The sequence below is a fragment of the Megascapheus bottae genome, chromosome 7, assembly GCF_031878675.1.
Source record: "Megascapheus bottae isolate mThoBot1 chromosome 7, mThoBot2.hap1, whole genome shotgun sequence".
Taxonomy (NCBI): Eukaryota; Metazoa; Chordata; class Mammalia; order Rodentia; family Geomyidae; genus Megascapheus; species Megascapheus bottae.
Genome location: NC_143515.1, coordinates 10876656 through 10895725, shown reverse-complemented (window position 1 = coordinate 10895725; position 19070 = coordinate 10876656). Strand labels below are relative to the sequence as shown.

The window sequence follows — 19070 nt, the reverse complement described above, 5'->3', positions numbered from 1 at the left end:
AGTACAGCTTTAAGTATGTTAGCATTATTAGATATTCTAAAAATAGCTCCATGAGCCTCTTCAACTTAAAGCACACAACAGGGTTTTTAAAGTAGGTTATCATGTGTTAATGGCAGAGCCTGTACTATGGTGGTTCTTGTGTAAGCTGTACTTTCAGGTTACTGAAAGAGGAGACTATGGTTGTATGGCCTGTGTTTAAAGTACATGAGGATAGACTCCAGCTATGAGTCCTAGCGACTTGGGAAGTAGAGACAAGGTATGTTTGTCCACTAGGCCAGGACTTGGCTCAAGTGCTAGACCCCCTGCACAAATAAGGTAGACTGTCAACAGGATGGGTAGATGTGTGATATGTCCAAAAAATGCTTATTGAAAATACTTTATATTTTCCCCATACCCTTATTTTATCTATTGTATACGTGTACCAATAGTAGTACATCAAATATGCTTTAAAAATATTTATTACAGAAATGTACATTTAATTAGTCTTAAGGAATGTTGACAATAGTGTTAACCTTATCACTTTACATCTAAAGTATATCTACAAAATTATTTACAAGCTTTACAAAAACTCACTCCCCAATACTGCAGAGAGTAGTGCTTGTCACGTCTTCATTTCACTCTGTACTTGTAGAAAGAACACAGAGCGTGGGTAAAGTTCCATCCTAGTGCCAGTGACAGCCCGTACAGTAGAATGAGAGGTGCAAATGGGTAGAGAAGAATTACTGTGCTTTTCAGAAATGGCAGTGCTGGAAAAGAAACCCAAAGTGATATGTTAAGCAAGAAAACAAGATTACCAAGTGAACATTTTGAAGTAGTGTCCAAAATGAAAGTATCTTTTGAGTCAAATTTACTTTTGTTACTTCCTTCTCATTTAGGACTGAGGAGAAACAATACACAAGGCTGGGTGAGGCACATCAGGACAGAGGGCCTAATGTCACAGCTCTTATTGATAGCAACTGCCTGTCTTAGACAGCTCTGAAGACACGAGGAAAAACTTAAGAGCCATTTGCAATTCTGCAGTATTATCAAAGTCCACACTCCACTAATACTCCACACTTGAAGAAAGCTTCGAAACAAATACCCATGTTGCTTGCTCCTTGCTTAGTGAGTGGGACGTGGCCCTACAAGCATCACTGAGGGCTGTTCTGAGCCATAGACTGCAGGCATCAGCATCTAAGCTTAGTTCAGAGACACCTTAGCCATTGTGCTGTTTGTTTTCCAGGTAGGATTATTCGCTTTTAGCCTCAGACTACAACCCTGCCTCTGCCCAGCAGTCTTGTTTTTAAGCAGCCTTGCTAACTTTAGTCCAGGCTGGCCTTCAACTCTGCTCCTATCACTTTCCGAGTAACTGGGATCAGGCATGCATTTCTTAAGTAACATGAAAATGTTTCTCCTTCGGGTTAAGAAAAATGAACTGACAAGATTTAAGAGTAACTACAACTGGGCAAGGTGGCTCATACCTACAGTATGAACTACTTGAGAGGGGGGGATGAGGGAATGAAAGTTTAAGGCCAAGCTGAGACTAAGATCAAGAGGTCATATCAACCAATAGCTGGGCACAATATTATCCCATTATCCTCACTGGAGGGGAAGCACAGAAAGGATCACAGCCCAGGCTGGCCAGGCTTAAGAGGACCCCACCCTGAGCCCCTTGAGCCAGGATAATCCTCTAGCCCCTTTTTGCCTAAGTGTTAGGACCTGGTTTGCAAGCATGAGGCCAGACCATTCAATCACCAATACTGCTCTCCCCACAAGAAAGTCAATGTGCAAATACATTCTGAGATTAGGAAAAGTTGGACCTGATCATCTGTGATCAAAAAACATAGAAATGATGCAAAAATATTTCAGTGCACATAAACTTGGAACCTTGGAGAAAAGAACATTGTCGATGGTAAATCATTGTGATATCTCTAGGTTACTGGCAGAAAGCCAGGACAAATTAGTTTCTGTGATTAAGTTTATTTTTTCAAATGAGTAAGGTGTGAAATAATTCTTGAACAGTGCCTGTCGGTGCTCCAACTTTTTTTTTTTTTGAAAGACTGATTTGGGAGTTTTTATTAGAAGGCCAGCTACTACATGGCAGCTTCTCTATCTCAAAGGCTAGCAGCCCAGAAATACCGTTTACACCAACCTTTTAAATATAGAAATCATATGTTGGGATGGAGATGATGCCACAATGTAATAGACAAAGGCATTGAGCCAGGCACCAGGAGCAGGATTTCCCTGGGGCTAAACAACATGGTACATCTACATATCCTCTCCCAGTCTAAACAACATGATATAGCTGCAATTCAAAGGATGGCTTGGAAGCTGGGTGGACAGCCCTCATCACCTGGGTTGGCTGTGAAAACAAGGTAATTTTCTTAGAACTAGTCTTTCCCTTACTTCACTTTATAACAAATAGCATGTGCTGTGAGCTATTGTAATCTTACAGTACTACAGAATGCCAGTCCTGGGCTCCTCCTCCCTTCTCTCCTCCTCCTTTCCTGTCTTTCTGGCCCTGGTGAACACTAGTCCACACTTTATTCAACTGTTTTTGATTCTTTTTATGACCTCACATGTAGAAATTAATACAGCCACACAGAAAAATATAAAATACCAAGAGCTTGGCATTTCAATCATCATAAACAATAACCAAACCAACCTCCATAAACAAAACAATCAACTCATGTCTTTTGCCAAAATGAGATAACGGTATACTTAAAAGCAAGAACTGAATTTAAAGATTTGGTTTTTCTAGTCTAGAGGTAAGATGATTAATTATCTCAAAGGTAACTTCTAATTAAAAATACTGTTCAAAATCAGCATTTTGAGATGTAACCAATCATTCTGAACTCTTATCCTAATGTTTAATAACATTTGCTCTATTTTAAATGCTGACAGATTTTCCAGGCTTATTTAAAACTTGTTAATGCTCTATATTTTTAATCAAGCAAAATAATATGTTCATAATAACATTCCAAGATGTTAAATGCCAGAACATATTTATGAATTCATCCCTTGTGTATCTAATGTGCACCATCATTTTTCAGGCATTCATTTATGCATGCATTGATTTAACTATTTATGGAGCCAAGGCTGCATTTCCAGCACTTAGAAGTGGTGCTCCAACTTTTTAAAGCTGTTCCATGCTAAGCAGTTTTAAAATGTTTGGATTGAGAACTTACCACTGTATCCTAGGAAAGTTACGTAGATGTAATAGCCAACTGCAATCAACCATAAGGTATTTCCAACTAAATATCCAATAAATGTATCTGTTAGGATGACATCTGCAGGAGAAATGCACACAGTGAGTCTGATGCACATATGAAGACTTTGATAACATTTGAAAAACTTACTATACTTACGGTTGATGAAAAACAACTGGATAAAATGCAAAATCACTAGGAGTGGATAAAAAGCGTTCAGATGCACATCAAAGGCATAGCCCCACTCTACATCATAATCTCTGCTCTGCCGTTTTACTAAATACTTGTTGGAGATGAACCTGAAAAGCAACATTAAAATTTCTTGCATTATACAATAAAATCAGTTCTATTAATACTTGCTACTTCTTATATGTCAATTACTGAACTCTGGAGCTACAAAACAAAAATCCCTTTCAAGCTGGTGAGAGAAGATTACTAGAAACAAATGTATGTCAGACAGTACCATGGGCAAAACTATGGCAGTAAGAGGAGAGAATGCAAAGCTGAGATGCATTAAATAAGATGGTTGGTTATACAGTGATGTTCAGGAAAATTGCTAAGGGCACTAAGAAGGACTGGGTACAAAGTCCACTGTGCCTCTAAGAAGTGATGTCAGAAAAGAGCCACATTGTATGGTGCCTTGGGCTACTTTAACACTTTTGACTCCTGGGTGAAAAGAATCTGTGGAGCTGCAAAGAAGTGTCTGGAATTTTTCACGGGCTCTTTGGTGGCCAAGACACGGGACAAGTGGGAGTGGAGACAAAAGCTACAGTGCCTATAGAAAGCAAGCAGCAGCCTGTAACTCCACACAGGTAGCAGCAAGTGTGACACCATAGAGCTGAAAGATTAAGTACTGGAGATGGGACATGAACAAAGGCGAGAAAGTTTTGCCATAGAACAAATGGAAGAGGGAGCAAGTTTAGATTTGGTTCAATTATGTTAAAACGTGTATTCCTACAAAGAAGTGTAAATAAAGTCTACAATTTAAACTCATCTATGTGTACAAATTTAAAGTTATGGGCTGGGATGACATCACCAAAACAAAAAAAATGAGTAGATGCAAAGATGTAAGACCTGTGCTTAACTCCCCATTAAACATGAGGAAAATAGAAACAGACAGGAAAGAGGTACTAATGTCATATTAGCCACAAGAACAGTTATTCAAGTTTATGTCACTTTCCACAAGTGACCTACATGCAAAGTAGAAGAACACAGAAAAGAAAAAGATCATCACTTGATATTATAGACCTGAGTCTAATCTCCACACCTCAAGGCTGAGGAGACATGAGTAAATTTAGAGTTCAAGGCCCCCTGGACTACACAGCAAAACCCTGTCTCTAAAAAATAAAAAAAAATCAAGGCTGGGAGTGTGTCCTAGTAGCAGAGTGCTTGCCTAGCACGCATGAAGACCTGGGTTTGATTCCTTGGCACCACATACAAAGAAAAAGCTGGAAGTGGTTCTGTGGCTCAAGTGGTAGATCATTAGCCTTGAGAAAGTTCAAAGACAGTGTCTAGGCCCTGAGTTCAAGCCCCAAGACTGGCAAACAAAACATTTTTTTTTTATTGTAACTATACCTGTGAAAATTCAATGTACCTTTTATGTCACTGCACTTCAGTGATACAATTGAAATGCTCTTCCTACAATAAAATTATAGACAATAAAAAAATAAAGCAAACATGGTGCAGAATCATGAACAGTCCTGGCACTTACTGAGCAATGTTAAAATAATGCTGCTTCACTGGAACAAATGAATTTTTAACATTGTTTTAGCCAAGAACATGTGTCATGAAAATCATACAAAATAAAATAAGCTACACACAAAAAGACAAAGTTCATATGTAAGACAAAGTTCCTCTATAGTAAGGTGGGATAATACATTGTCACTAGAGGTTAAGGAGCTTGGCGGTGAGAGAGGAAATGAGGTCAAGGAATTAGACACAAGTTAGTTCTAGTATCCCACAGTATAGCCGAGGTTGACTACTTGACTATAGTTCAAAACAATTCATTATACATTTCATTAAGAACTACAAGTTCAGTGTTTCCAACACCAAAAAAATTACTTTTGTGATAGAAATGCTAATCACCTTGGTTTGATCCTTATACTATCTACATATATAGAATTATCAGCCAGAGCTCCACAAATATGTACAATGAATTTTGTATAAGAATATAATTTTATGGAATTACATGTAGCTTACGGCCCAAGAAATCCTTTCTGTAGTCACCCCCAGCTGTTGCTTTTGTCCCTTTGCTCATCCCATAACTGAATACAGACATTCCTTCAGAGAAGTGTCAACTGGCTCCCTCTCCCGAACCTTCATGTAAATATCACCATTCACACTCAGGATCCTATGCCAGACTGTTGTCTCCAGAAACCTCCTACCACCACTAACTCAGCTCCCTGGACTCAGCACAGCCAGTGCGAAAGTTTCATTCACATACGCCCCGTAGTCACATGCACAGAACTTCCGGGCCATCCCAAAGTGGCTGCTGCCGCTCCCCATTCCTTACTGCATCATGTCATCATAGCATGTTCTGGAACCCATCTCTGCCTAATTCTACCTGTTACCCCTGCACTGCGCTGGAGATCCTCTGCTCTTACAGGAACCTCTGAAAAGGTGCATGACCTGGCTCACTTCTTTCAATCCTCCATCACAGCCATGCAAAACACTTCTTTCTTAAAATATAAATCTGACATTTCCTTTAAAGCCATCTCTGCTACCCTCGGTTTCTGTGGCCCTTCTGGTATGTTCACAATTATACATAAGCATTTCCATTTCTAGTTTCTCACATGGCACACAATATGAGTTTCCAGAAATAGTACAGGAGTTTGGCCTAGTGGTAGAGTGCTTGCCTAGCATGCACAAAGCACTGGGTTTGATTCCCTGGAACCACATACATAGAAAAACCTGGAAGTGGCGCTATGGCTTAAGTGGCAGAGTGCTAGCCTCGAGCAGAAAGTATCCAAGGACAGTGCCCAGGCTCTGAGTTTAAGCTGCAGGACAAAAACAAACAAAAAACAACAAAAAAAAGAATTCTGTTTAACTCAAACTGATACAAACTGTGCTAAATGTTCTAAACCCTACAGTGACTTGTTTTCTGTCTTTCCTGTTCCATCGCTATATTTATGGCTTGCTATAAGATATTCCCTATCAAAACCATTATTCACTGATTTTTCCCCCATGGGTAGCTTGATAAATAATGTGAGGAGTTATATTAGTTAGCTGTACTAATTTTAGATAGTGCATAGCATTTGTTAATTACCCAGGACAAACTAAACCTGTGCTTTTTTAGTCCGATGTTACAAAGGAAAACAGGTTGATATAATCAGAGGTTAGTTAGTCTTGGGGTTTTGGTTAAAACGTTAAGAGCTATCATACACCGAAACTTGACTGCTTATCATACCACAATGATCTCAAAAGCCAACAAAATAACTCCATTTCAAAGATGACATTAAGAGTCACACAATGACTGTATGAACACAGGTCTCTCTGGGCTTGTAATGCTCTTGGTTTCCTTAATGATACAATGACCACTCCCTTCCCTCCTCTGCCACTGGTGGCTCTCTACTGAGATCACCTCATCCACTGCTCTCTCTATTCAGCAGACCAATGACTAAGGTGTGGTCTATGAGAGAAGTGAAAAACAAGCACTACATTTATACCAGTACAGTGCAGGTTGCTGTTAATAGGTTAGTCACAGACAAAATTAGATGTGTTCATGATTTTCAGAAGAAGGGTACCACATTTAAGTATTAACAGTCTTTTTTTTTTAAGTATGCTTGAGGGGCCAGGAGTTTGGCATAGTGGTAGAGTGCCTTAGCATGCACAAAGACCCAGGTTCAATTCCTCAGTACCACATACATAGAAAAAGTTGGCTTAAGTGGTAGAGCTCTAGCCTTCAGAAAGCCCAAGGACAATGCACAGGCCCTAAGTTCAAGCCCCAGGATGACCCCCCCCCCCCGAAAAAAAAAAGTGTACTCAACTAAATGTAAAAACTTCAAAATACAGTTTCCTAAGATAACTCTAGATCTAAATAATGTAAACTGTATGAAACATATGTATACCTAGAAATGCTTCTGCACAGATACAACTTAATCACAACTATGGTTTTCTGCAAATTAGGGATTTCTGTTACCATGCAATAATCATATCTATGATTTATCCCACTGAGGTACTATAGAGCATCCTTTAAATTATTTTCTGATATGGGTACTGACACAAGATGGCATTTAAAATAATCTTGGCAGCCAACCATAATGGCTTCAGTTAATACACTTTGGTTTCAATCAGCTACTGTACTTTTAAATTTAAAAAAATGGAAGCACTACAATATCCGAACAACCAAGTTACAGTACTTACCACATTAAAGTTGATATCAGAAGGCCAACGCCTACACAATCTATGAATACCACCCACAGAAGAAGCTTTATTGTCTCAAAAAATCCCATGTCCAACACGAAGCCAAATCCTATAGTGGACACTGAAAGAAAAATTTACAAGATTTCTAACAGGAGTCATTGAGGGCTGGGCATCAGTGGCTCACACCTGTAATTCTAGCTACTCAGGAGGCTGAGACCTGAGGATAGCAGCTCAAAGACAGCTGGCACACGAAAGTCGGTGAGACTCTTATCTCTAGTTAACCACCAGAAAACCAAAAGTAGTGCTATGGCTCTGCATGATAGAGCACTATCCATGAGCTGAGGAGCTCAGGGATAGCGCCCAGGCCCAGAGTTCAAGCCCCTTGACCAACAACAACAAAATCTTTGAGGGACTCTTACAGGTTTAAGGATAGAGGACACATTTCCTGGCTTCCATAGTACAGACTGACAAAAACAGACAACAAAGAAACAAAATAAAAATAAAACAACAAAAAACCAAGATATGACAAGTATAACTGATATATACCATTTTGGGAGGCATGGTTTGGTAAGTATGTTTACCAAAAGTGACCTTGTGAAGATAATTCACCACCATTACCCAAGCGTTCAGTACAGCTCCAATACAGGGAAGGCATTCACATAAAAACTTTAAATCCAGTAAAAGAGGAAAAACCCTAGACACTTCAACATCTTAGAAGTCTTTCATGACTACTAGACAACCTGAAAGTAGCTTTTCAGGTTGTAACCAGTCTTTCAAAACTCTTACTCTGAGGGTTGGAGTTTAACTCAGTGGCAGAGTGCTGCTGAGCACCTGTAGAGTGCATAAAAGCAATCTTGTCTGTCAAACTAAAATGTCTCCAACTTGTAACCAGTCACTAATCTGCATTGATACATCCTAGGATTGACATTTCCTGGAATTACATGTTTTCCATGTTAACTGACATCTGTGTCTTTGTAACCAGCCAGCCTGGTTACTCATGTTAAGAGCCTGAGTTCTTATCAGTGGAGCTAAATAATAGGACTACTCTGGGCTTGTCAGGAGATGAGAATATGTGTCTCTGCCTCCAAAAAAGTGTCTCCCCCAGTGGGGACCTTTCACTAACAGGGTGCTTTCTAACTTCCTTGTATTACTTCACCACCCTGGTAACCAACTGTTAAAAAAAAAAAGTGTCTATCCCTTAGCAAGGAGAAGAAAAGAAAACGTCACCCTTTGGGTTAGGATAAAAATGAGCAGACCACTCTCTCCAGTATGACTGCCTAGCTAAGGAGAATAATGGCAGGACGCTCTCTGTACATTCGTAAAATACCTCGATGAAATCTTATCTCTTGTATGTCTATTCATTTTCTGACACCTACAAGCTGCCCAACAATACAGCCTTGGGGTCCATCCCCAAATAGTAAACAAACTAACAAAAAAGAGCAACAGAAACTGAATTCCCTTCCTTGCTTTGTGAAAGCTTCAAATAGTGGCTTATTTTGCTTGACACATGTAGAACCAAGGAGGCAATTTATGAGCTTCTTCAGGAAAAAAAAAACACTTCAGATATCCCCAAATTCTAATTCACAAGATAATCTAATGGAAGATAATACAAATGACAAGCCTAATCTGAAACACTCAATTTGTCCAACACTGGGGCAAATAAGCACTTACCACACAGCCAGATACTTAATAGGACCAAGAAAGCAGGGTCATCTCTGGCCCACTGGTCCTTTGTCTGCTTCCGGTAATGAAAGTTTCTGTAAACCCTCTGTGGAGAAGTGAACAGGTAGAGCATCTGCCAGGCAGCAAATTCAAAGTCCATCTGCCGAAACCGAAAAAGCCTTCTGAGGTATTTGTAGCGTTTGGCTCCAGCTGTGTGTCTTGCAGCATCCCTGGAATTCAAGACTCCATTCCCCTGCACTGAGGAATTCACTGAAGTACTCGGTAACATCTTTCTACAAGGAAGAAGAAGGGTTTTTTTTTGTTTGTTTTTGTCGGTTGTGGAACTTGAACTCTGGTTCTGGGCGCTGTCCCTGAGCTCTTCAGCTCAAGGCTCCCGCCCTACCCTTTGAGCCACAGCGCCACTTCCGGTTTTCCGGTGGTCAATTGGAGATCAGAGTCTCACGGACTTTAGTGCCCGGGCTGGCTTCGAACCACGACCCTCAGATCTCAGCCTCCTGAGCAGCCACCACACCCGGCGCCGTTTCGTTTGCTTTTTGCATGCTACCTGAAGAAACATTTGGCAACCAGCATGTCTCTTCTGAGTTGTTAGCTGGAAGGTTATTTGACACTTCCTTCACCTTTCAGAAGCGCCAGGGGCCAAAGCAATGAAGTTGGTTCGGAGGCTTGTTTTGGGGGTTGGAGGACTGCTGAGTTGCACTTGGCGCAAGGGCAGCGCCACGCCCTTCAGGCCATCTAGTAACACTCATCAAGGGCCCATGGCTTTCCACACTGGACCTCACTCAATTCTCAGACACTTTTCCCAGCAGCTGCAGTCAAAGAAAAGGGCACCGGTGGTGACTGTTACCGACCACGCCGTGAAGGCACAACAGTGGGCTGACTAGAAAGCATCACTTATTCACTCAAGTCCATCCACGGTGGCCAGCGAGCGGATCAGAGCGTGATCGATCCGTTCACCAAAATGCAAGAGAGCTGAGACCAGGGATTCGGAGTCTGCGGCCCCGGTTTTGCTCTCCGAACAGTTACGGAGGAATGGCAGGCGGGAACGCAGTCAAACCAGCCCTCAGCCGGGCAGCCCGCAGCGGCGCCCAGCAGCTGCTCCCTGTCAGCCACGGGCCGCGGAATCCGGCCCGGCTCAACGAAGAACCCGCAAAGGCGCACAGGTACGCCGGCACGGGGAAGCAGCGCGACGGGCTCCAGCACGCGCGTGCGTGCCTGCCTGCGTGCGTGCCTGCGTGCGTGCCCTACCCAGCACGGAGGCGGACACAACCCAGCCCTTCCCCCGCGGTTCCGGGACGCACAGGTCCCCGGGGCCGCGCGGCCACTGCAGCGTCTCCACGGCGCCCAGGCCGCGAGCAGCCGAAAACACAGCCCCGGCGACCGCACCCACTGTGCTCGCACCGACCCACCCCTCGGGCCTTACCTGACCCTGGGGTCGCCTCGACCCGGATCCGGACCGCCCGCCAACTCCGCCACAGCCCAGCCCAGTGGCAGGAGAGGAAACTTCCCGCAACGCCGCCGGCGCCCCGGCGCCCGGACTTGACGTCACGGGCGCCCGGGCCCGCCGCGCATGCGCCGAACCCTTGGGCCGCGCCACTCTTCCGGCCTGACCTCGGCTCACCTAGCGGAAGCGGGGGTGACGGCTTCCGGGTCCCTTCTCGGTAGGCGTCGCTGGTACCGTGCAGCTGAAGCGACGGTGACCGCTGCGCGTCTGGCCTGCCGCTGGTTGAGGGCGCGGTGATGCCCCGGTATTACGAAGACAAACCGGAGAGTGGCGCGTGCGCGGGCGTGAAGGAGGACCTGGGCGCCTGTCTGCTGCGGTCGGACTGTGTGCTCCAGGTAGTGCGGCGCAGCCGGGGGCCGCGGTGTGCAGGGAGATGGCGTGTAAACCCGGGTCGCGTTTGGTTCGTCCGAATTTATTTATTGCCGTACGTTTAGCGTGTAGAGCTCGCCCCGACCCCCTACCTTCACTCACCCTACGCTGAAATTCAGCTGGCCTAGATTCTAATCTGCAGCCCAAGTAACTCACTCGTGCCTTTTCCAATTTGAGAGCCTTTGGGAGGGCAGTCAGTTGCGTGAGAATATCTTTGCGTGTACATGCTCTTATTTCAAAGACATGCCAGCTGCACCAAAATGGGTATCCACCCCATGTCAGTGTTCCTGACACTGGGCACGTTTGAGCTTCTAATTCTAGCCATCAGCCATGCTTGACTCCCAGTATCTTCATGAAACTCCATAGTTGTTGTAAGAGATTATGTGGTTAACCTTGGGTGACATGAGCGTCTAGGAAAACACAAATTCAAGAGACATCTCTGGAGTAGGTATAGCATTTGATGGCTTCTGGGATATCAAAAGATTGAAACTGCCAGGGGAAGCTCACCACAGGTTTCCTGTTTGTGTCTCCATTAACTGCTGAGCCGTCTTCAAAAATCATCTGGGGCTGGGAGTTTGGCCTAGTGGTAGAGTGCTTGCCTAGCATGCAGGAAGACCTGGGCTCGATTCCTCGGTACCACACACATAGAAAAAAGCCGGAAGTGGTGCTGAGGTGAGAAAGTCCAAGGACAGTGCTCAGGCCCAGAGCGCAAGCCCAGCACTGCCCCCCACCCCAAAAAATCATCTGGAGTTGGGGGCAAGAAAGCTTAAAAGTTGATTCCCTTGTTATTCTCACCCTTTAATAAGTTAAAACTCTCAAGTCCGTGTTTAGACAAAGTCAGGTTTTGACCTCAGAAGGTAAAATAGTTTGGGAGTGTACCAATTACAACTTCAGAAGTACATGATCCAGACACCTAAATGAAGTAGTTCTGTGCTGGCACAGGCTTATAATCCCAGCACTCAAGAGGCTGAAGCTAGTTGATTGTTCAGGCTACATAATGAGACTCCGTCTTAAAATAAGCAAATAAAAACTCTTAGTTTCACATATAAATAGAGCCAGGGTAGCATCCTTTGCACTTCCAGGAATCCAGGCACTGTTGATTTTGACTCTTAAGTTGTGAGGTTGTCAGGGCTGTTTCATCAGTCCAAGTGCCACATTCCCATATCAGGTTACCTAACCTTATGGATTATACTGGAGGGGAAGGGCAAACCACTTTCCTTTAAGGACTGAACCAGAGGTTTTGCATCTGTTATCTACACATCACCTTGCCTAGAACTTAGTCACATGACAATATCCAGTTGTAAGGGTGGCCCAGCCCTATGCTTGATTTTAAAAAATAAGTAAATAAAAAGGATAGTATGGAACAACTAGCCAACTGTTACTTTTACTAAGGGGTAGGTAAGCATCAGTGTTTTTCTCTTAAGTGTATCTAGGTGGATCTTTTCACCTGGTAGTAAACAAGTGAGAACAGTAGTGGCAAAGGTACACAGTCTTCTACATAGTCTTTTGTCTGCCTTCATTGTTCATGTAGGCAAAACTCTAATCATCAGTGTTGCAGAATTGGAGAGGAACTCAATGCAAGGGAGCTTGCTACCATGATATTCTGAGAATCACTGATGGAGACAACCATTGAATTCTACGTCCCAAGCACACAGACTAGGAAGTGGCAATGTTCCCAGTAGCAGAAATAGCACATGGTGTTCTGTACTTTTTTCAAATTGAAAATAGCTATTTCTGGCAAAATAAGGGTGTGGGGAGTAGTTGGGCTGGTAAGACTGATGAGTCAAAAATTGCTGGAGGGGAAAACCCTGACTGAATTTTTACCTGACAATTTGGCTTACATTCATTAACACCTAGGCAATATGTTTAATATCAACATTTAAAATTTTGTGAATGTAGGGTGCCTGGTTCAGTTTTCATCTATAAGGAAGAAACACAGGTTCCTAGATTTTCATAGAAGCATAATGAAAAACTACACAGTAACCAATGTTTTCCAAAGTTCAAAGGCTTCCCTTAAAGTGCCTGACATCTTTTTTTCATTCTGCCCTTTAAGTATCAGTAGTCAAAATGAATTGATTTCTTACATAATTGTCTTCGTCTTAATGTTTTATAAAAACCTATTTTCAGGACTGTTGTTTCTACTCTGTGCAGAGATGTCCCTGAAGTTAAGTTGTTCTGTGTGTTACAGGAAGGAAAGTCCCTTCGGCAGTGTCTGAAGGAAGGGCACTGCAGAGCTTTACAGTATTCATTTTTTGAGTGTAAAAGATCAATGGTGAGTGATTAACGAGTTTTGAAAACATATTAGAAATTATCTACATATGTGACCAACTTCATAGTCATAAGTTGTGGCAACATTTGGGGGGGGAAGGTGTGGATATTGTTTCTTACTGCAGTGAGTTAAACGTGAGGCAGCATTCATAAAAGCTCCTAGCCTGTAATCTTCCACCTTGCAAACCACAGCTGCCAACCTTCATGAGTTTCTGAGGTAGAAGGAAACAGAAATGTATAGAAGCACATGGTGGTTATTGTTAATTCAGGCCATGTATCAATTACACAGAAACTTACAGTGTCAAGGTGGTAGGTACATGTTCTTCCTTCTACTTTATGTGACCAGGGAGAATTGTATCTTGGTTTTAATTTTGAATTTGATGGATAGTGAAAGACATCACCAATCTCTGGAGTTCTATGCTAACATTCTTTGATTTGAAAGTCGCACAATGATCTTTGGAACCGAAAATAAGAGGTTTTTGTTGTAGTTGTTGTTGTTTGAGCTCTGCAGTCAAGGCCACTGCCCTACCCCTTAAGCCACAGCACCACTTCCAAGAACCTTTTCTTGAAGAAGGAAAAATCTGAAGTTAGAAATGGGAGCACCCTTTAAAGAAAAAACACTTGGTCCAAAGTCTGCTTATGTTAGTTTAGGAACCATTTGGTAAATCCTTTGCTTTCATTTGCAGAAGAAACATATTATTCTGAGCCTGGAGAGGCCAAACATAGAACTTGAGCATGTTGGTCAGCTGATCAGATTCCGCAAAGATATACTTAATTTTGGCCATGCTGTCTCTTTTGTCAAGTGGCAATTCTCTAATTCATTTTCCTGTCATTTAAGGTATAGAGAAGGATTTTCTTGACTTCCATTCCACATAAAAGCAAGCCTTATATTTGTCAGGAATTTCAAAGGCATGTGTAGTAGATGATTGAGAAGTCAAAAAAAAACCCCAAAACTTTGTATTAGATGAGTTGTACTATGTAACATATCAAGTGAGTGAATTTATCTGCATAAATGCATAAATCTATTTTTTAATAATTTTTATTGTGATTAATAGATTCACCAGATAGAAGGTGCATAACTTCACAAACATTGATACCCTTTCTCATGACATGGTCCCTATTTCCCTCCCACCCTCCCCCCACTTATCTTGATTTCCCCCTTCCCTATCCAATTGCATAAATCTATTTTTGTTCTACAAAAATAAAACAAAATTTTTTGCAGTTTACCTACTGAGAAATTTTTAGCAACTGAATAAGCAGTGCAAGTGCTTCTGGTATATCAGCACAGACAAGCATCACTTGGCCCTCTGACACCAAAAGAGCAATCTGGGGAATTGTTTGATACATGAGCAGATTTTCAGACACTTCCTACTAGACTGAAATGGAGGGATGCCACATTTAATGCTTGGTGAAATCCAGAACCAAGTTTCATTATATAGGTTCTTCTGCCTGCTGTTTCACAGAGTAAACCCTCCTCAGAGCACATGGGGATTCCAATATGCTGTTCCCTCAGTATGGGCTGTGTACTGTCCTGATCATTCTTAGGTTTAAAGACTTTCATTATTTTCAGAAAGTACAGCTCTTGTACTCAGACACTGCACCTGGCTCAAATTTACTTTTACATTTACTTTTGTAATTGTACATTTATTTTCAGTTGGATGCCAGATCAAGATTCCGAGGAAGAAAAGGATATTGATAACATCATGCCAAAAGCAAGAAGAAAACAAGAGATTTTCTCTGGTCATTATCATAGAAGAACCAAAATAGGAAACATGACCTGTACTGTATCAAGTTGGTGCGACCAGTCTTTCCCTCCACTGAGCACTAGGAAAAAAAATGGATGAACTTGTTTTTGAATGTTTCAAGTAAATGATTCCCATGATTGAAGATAAATTTAATTGAACACTTATGGAGTAGAAATAATGTGTTTTGAGAGTTGTCCTAAAGTTCAAAGAATGGAAAGATTGTTATTTTCAAACCCGATTCTTCAAATTAGTTTGCATATCTATAGAGGGCCCTGATATGACTGACACCATTGGTCTCTCAGCACTTATCTAGGTGGTGTTTGGAGGAATGCTGAGGATATCTAGTTGGCTCTATATAGCTCTAAAATAATTGTATTTCATTACTTGGGGAAGAAGCGCTTTAGATGCACTGAAGTAATAAACATTAAAACTCTCTAAAGGATGCCAAGCCAGCGTCCTCACTTTTCTTTTTGACTTTCTCCTGTTTCCTGGTTTCATTTTTAGACTGCCCCTCTTCAATGGACCAGTAGCAAGTCCACATCCTTAAGAACTCTGACCCAGAAAGGGAACTTCCCTTTCCAGCCCACAAATTAAAATTACTTATACTGGTCTTTCTGGACCACGAGCCTCTGCATCTCACTCTTGTAGTCTTAGTCAGGCCTGGTTTTATGTATTGTTAATGGGTATCCAATCAGAATTAGGGAAGTGACGACACTCATCCCTTGAGGAAAGGGATTTGGAGAACATGGAAACATTTGCTGTGACATGGCAGAAAATGTGAGAGAGATGAAGTAGTTGAGAATGTTTGAAATTATAGTAATTTCACTCTGATCACTTAGGAGATTGCCAGGTAAGAATTGAAACTTTTAACTTCATGTTTGGAATTCAAGAATAAAAACAACATAGCTTCCACAGTTTATTGGAGGTAAAAAATCAAGATATTATGTGTTCACATGCTGTTTTAGAAGTTCATCTAGAATTATGAGGACTCCTCAGTCTGCTCTGTTGTGTATACTGCTTTCCACCAAAGGGAAAATTGACTCATTCATATATATATATATATATATATATATATATATATATATATATTTTTTTTTTTTTTTTGCCAGTCATGGGGACTGAACTCAGGACCTGAACGCTGTCCTTGGGCTTTTTCAAGGCTAGAGCTCTACCACTTGAGCCACAGCACCACTTCCAGCTTTTTTCTATGTATGTGATACCGAGGAATCGAACCCAGGTCTTGGTGCATGCTAGGCAAGCACTCTTTTACCAATTGGCCAAATTCCCGACCCAGAAAATTGACTTTTTAAATATTGTGGTATACCTATTTAAGTGCTATAGTGTGTGTGTGGGGGGGGGGGCTGGGAAGAAGCTCAGAGCCTTATGCCTGCTAGATAAGTGCTCTACCATTTACACTACCCAACTCCAAGTGCTACACAGTTCATTAAAAGTAATTTTGACAAGAAACTGTCTAAAATACATTTTTATAAAATTTCATTGCTTTTAATAATATTTATTGAGAGCTGCACTTGGAGAAATTCACATGCCACAAAATTCACCATTCAAACATGATTCATTGATGTATCCACAGTATCCATTCATCACTAATTCTAAAATATATCCATCACTCCAAGAACTTGTTTATTAGCAGTCTTTCCCCATTCTCCCTTTTATCTCTAGTTTTGTCTACTCTTGACCTGTTAAGTAACTCAAACTAGATAACGTACAGCCTCTTGTGACTGGTTCCTCTTACCTTAAAGTTTCACTTACGTTCAAGGTTTATCCACATGTAGCATCAGCCTGTATTTCATCACTGCTGACATCATCCAAAACTCCTGAGTTGTTTTCACTCTTGGCCTGTTATGACTTGGTGTATTTTGAACAAGTTTTACATTGCATGTTTCACTTCTCTGTTGTGTATACCTAACGGTGGAATTACAGGATTGTGTGGTAGCTTTTTGTTTCACTGAACTGTCAAGAACACCCTCAGTGGCCACACCAAGGTTTCATGTTCCCATTCATGTGTGAGGGTTCTTGGATCTTCACATCCGCACTAACCGATCACATCTGCCTGGGCATACAGTGGTATCTACCTTGTACTGTGCTTTGTGTTCCATAATGGTTAATGTTCCCATCCATTACTGATCATTTGTATGTCATCTTTGACAAAGATGTCTAGTTCCTTAGTACAATTTTCAGTTAGAGAATCTTCCTTATAGTTGACCTAAGAGTTTATGATATGCTGTAGATTCAAATGCTTTAAAGATAATCAGCAAATGTACTTTTCCCAATTTGATTTTACTTCCTTGTTGATTTTTGAAGCATAATTTAAATTTTTATGAATTTACAGTTTTTCTTTTTGTGTCTCAAAATCATTCTTAATCCTAAATTATAGAAAAGTACTCATTTTGTCACTTCACATCTTCCATTTAGGTCTATGATTTTTTAAAAAAATAATTTCATGCTGGGCGTGGTGGCTCATGCCTGTAATCCTAGCTGCTCAGGAGACTGAGATCTGAGGATTGCAGTTCAAAGCCAGCCCAGGCACTAAAGACTGTCAGACTTTTATCTCCCATTAACCACTAGAAAATAGAAGTAGAGCTGTGGCTCAAGGGGTAGGTATTTCCAGGAAAGATTGACATGAGAACTGCAGGTGAAAGGCCAGTCATAAATCTGTACCATCCTCCCAATAGGCTTGAGGCCTGGATAGGATAAAATTCGATGTTAGAAAAAGAGAAAGCCAGTGTGTGCATGCCCCACTCTTCCTGAGTATATAACTCAATTCCAGCGGCGGCTGCCGGTCAATATCAGACATCTGCTTCTTCAGTCTTTCTGCATGGACTCACTCCAGTGACTCTCTAGGGTGCTTCTTTAGCTTTCAGACTAGGGCTACATCATTGCTCACACTTGTTCTCAGGTGTGCAGTTTCACAGACAATGACTAGCAAGGTCTCTTCCTATCCAGCATGCAGTCAGTGTGGAACTGATCATGTAACTTGATCCAGTAAATCCCATTTTACAGTGATATATGTATTCTTTTCATTCTGTTCTCAAAAAATCTAATACAGACGTTGGTATCAGTGTCACTGGAACTAGTATTGTTCAAGCCCAAAGAGGTTCCCAGAGAGCAAGAGCCTTCACCAAAGGTATGCAGTTTGTGAGCTATGGTGCCATGTTCACAAAACAATGCCGACTTGAGTTCACAGCACTGTCATAGAAAAGAACTTCAAAATGAATCTAGTATTATTTAGCAGCATACTTCTGTATGAAGTATGACTGAAAACAAAGCAGAATACAAAGTATATCCCAACAGGCTGGAGATGTGAGCACATGAAGAGTGCCAAGTCCTTGTTTAAGATATATTTATAAGGCTCAAGTAGTCCCAGAGAATTTAAACTTTCCTCCAGGTAAGCATGTGTTTTGTTCTTGGCATCTGGTAATATTCAAATCATTCTGCTGCTGTAAAATCTTAGCTTTATAACCCAAGCAAGGAGACAGTGAGCCTGCAGTGATAATGCTAAATAAAGGGTGATAGGTTCCTGTTCCTGTAACTGGAGCAAGGTCAGAGCAACTATAACAATCCTATTTAATTGGGAAAGTGAGTGTTTAGAAAAAAAAGTGTACTCTTTATTAATGTTGAATTTTACAGTCTTTTAATTGTATCTTTATATTTGAAAATATGCCAGTCTTCCTTTCATGAGTCTAATTTAAGACCCATCTTTAGGAAATATCTATTCTCCCTTTAACAAGGTCCCTTATTAGTCAAAGGATGAATTTATAATATATTTTTCTAGATATAATTACAGTGTCCTTATCTAGAGCAAGTCATTAATGTTTGGTTGAAAGTATGGTTAGCTACTGTAGCTTAGTGAGGAGTGAGAGATTTCTTAGCTCCTGGCTCTTAGCTTATGTTGAATTTTTTTTCATGCTTTTAACTTTCTGCTTTTAATCTCAT

The 19070-nt window shown here is 41.4% G+C and overlaps 2 protein-coding genes across 2 annotated transcripts; one reads left to right on the top strand and one right to left on the bottom strand.

The window, feature by feature from the left end:
* Positions 1 to 440: 440 nt before the first annotated feature.
* Positions 441 to 10791, bottom strand: Unc50 (unc-50 inner nuclear membrane RNA binding protein). Its single transcript, XM_090336479.1, has 6 exons — positions 10654 to 10791; positions 9222 to 9505; positions 7551 to 7671; positions 3348 to 3487; positions 3168 to 3269; positions 441 to 746 (listed from the first exon to the last, which is right to left on the bottom strand). The coding sequence occupies exons 2-6, from the start codon at positions 9499 to 9501 to the stop codon at positions 610 to 612; spliced, it is 780 nt and encodes a 259-aa protein (XP_090192605.1). The 5' UTR covers positions 9502 to 9505; positions 10654 to 10791; the 3' UTR covers positions 441 to 609.
* Positions 10792 to 10857: 66 nt separating this feature from the next.
* On the top strand, positions 10858 to 15726 carry Coa5 (cytochrome c oxidase assembly factor 5). The gene is made up of 3 exons (XM_090336480.1): positions 10858 to 11069; positions 13292 to 13375; positions 15026 to 15726. The coding sequence occupies exons 1-3, from the start codon at positions 10971 to 10973 to the stop codon at positions 15065 to 15067; spliced, it is 225 nt and encodes a 74-aa protein (XP_090192606.1). The 5' UTR covers positions 10858 to 10970; the 3' UTR covers positions 15068 to 15726.
* The last annotated feature ends 3344 nt before the right edge of the window (positions 15727 to 19070 follow it).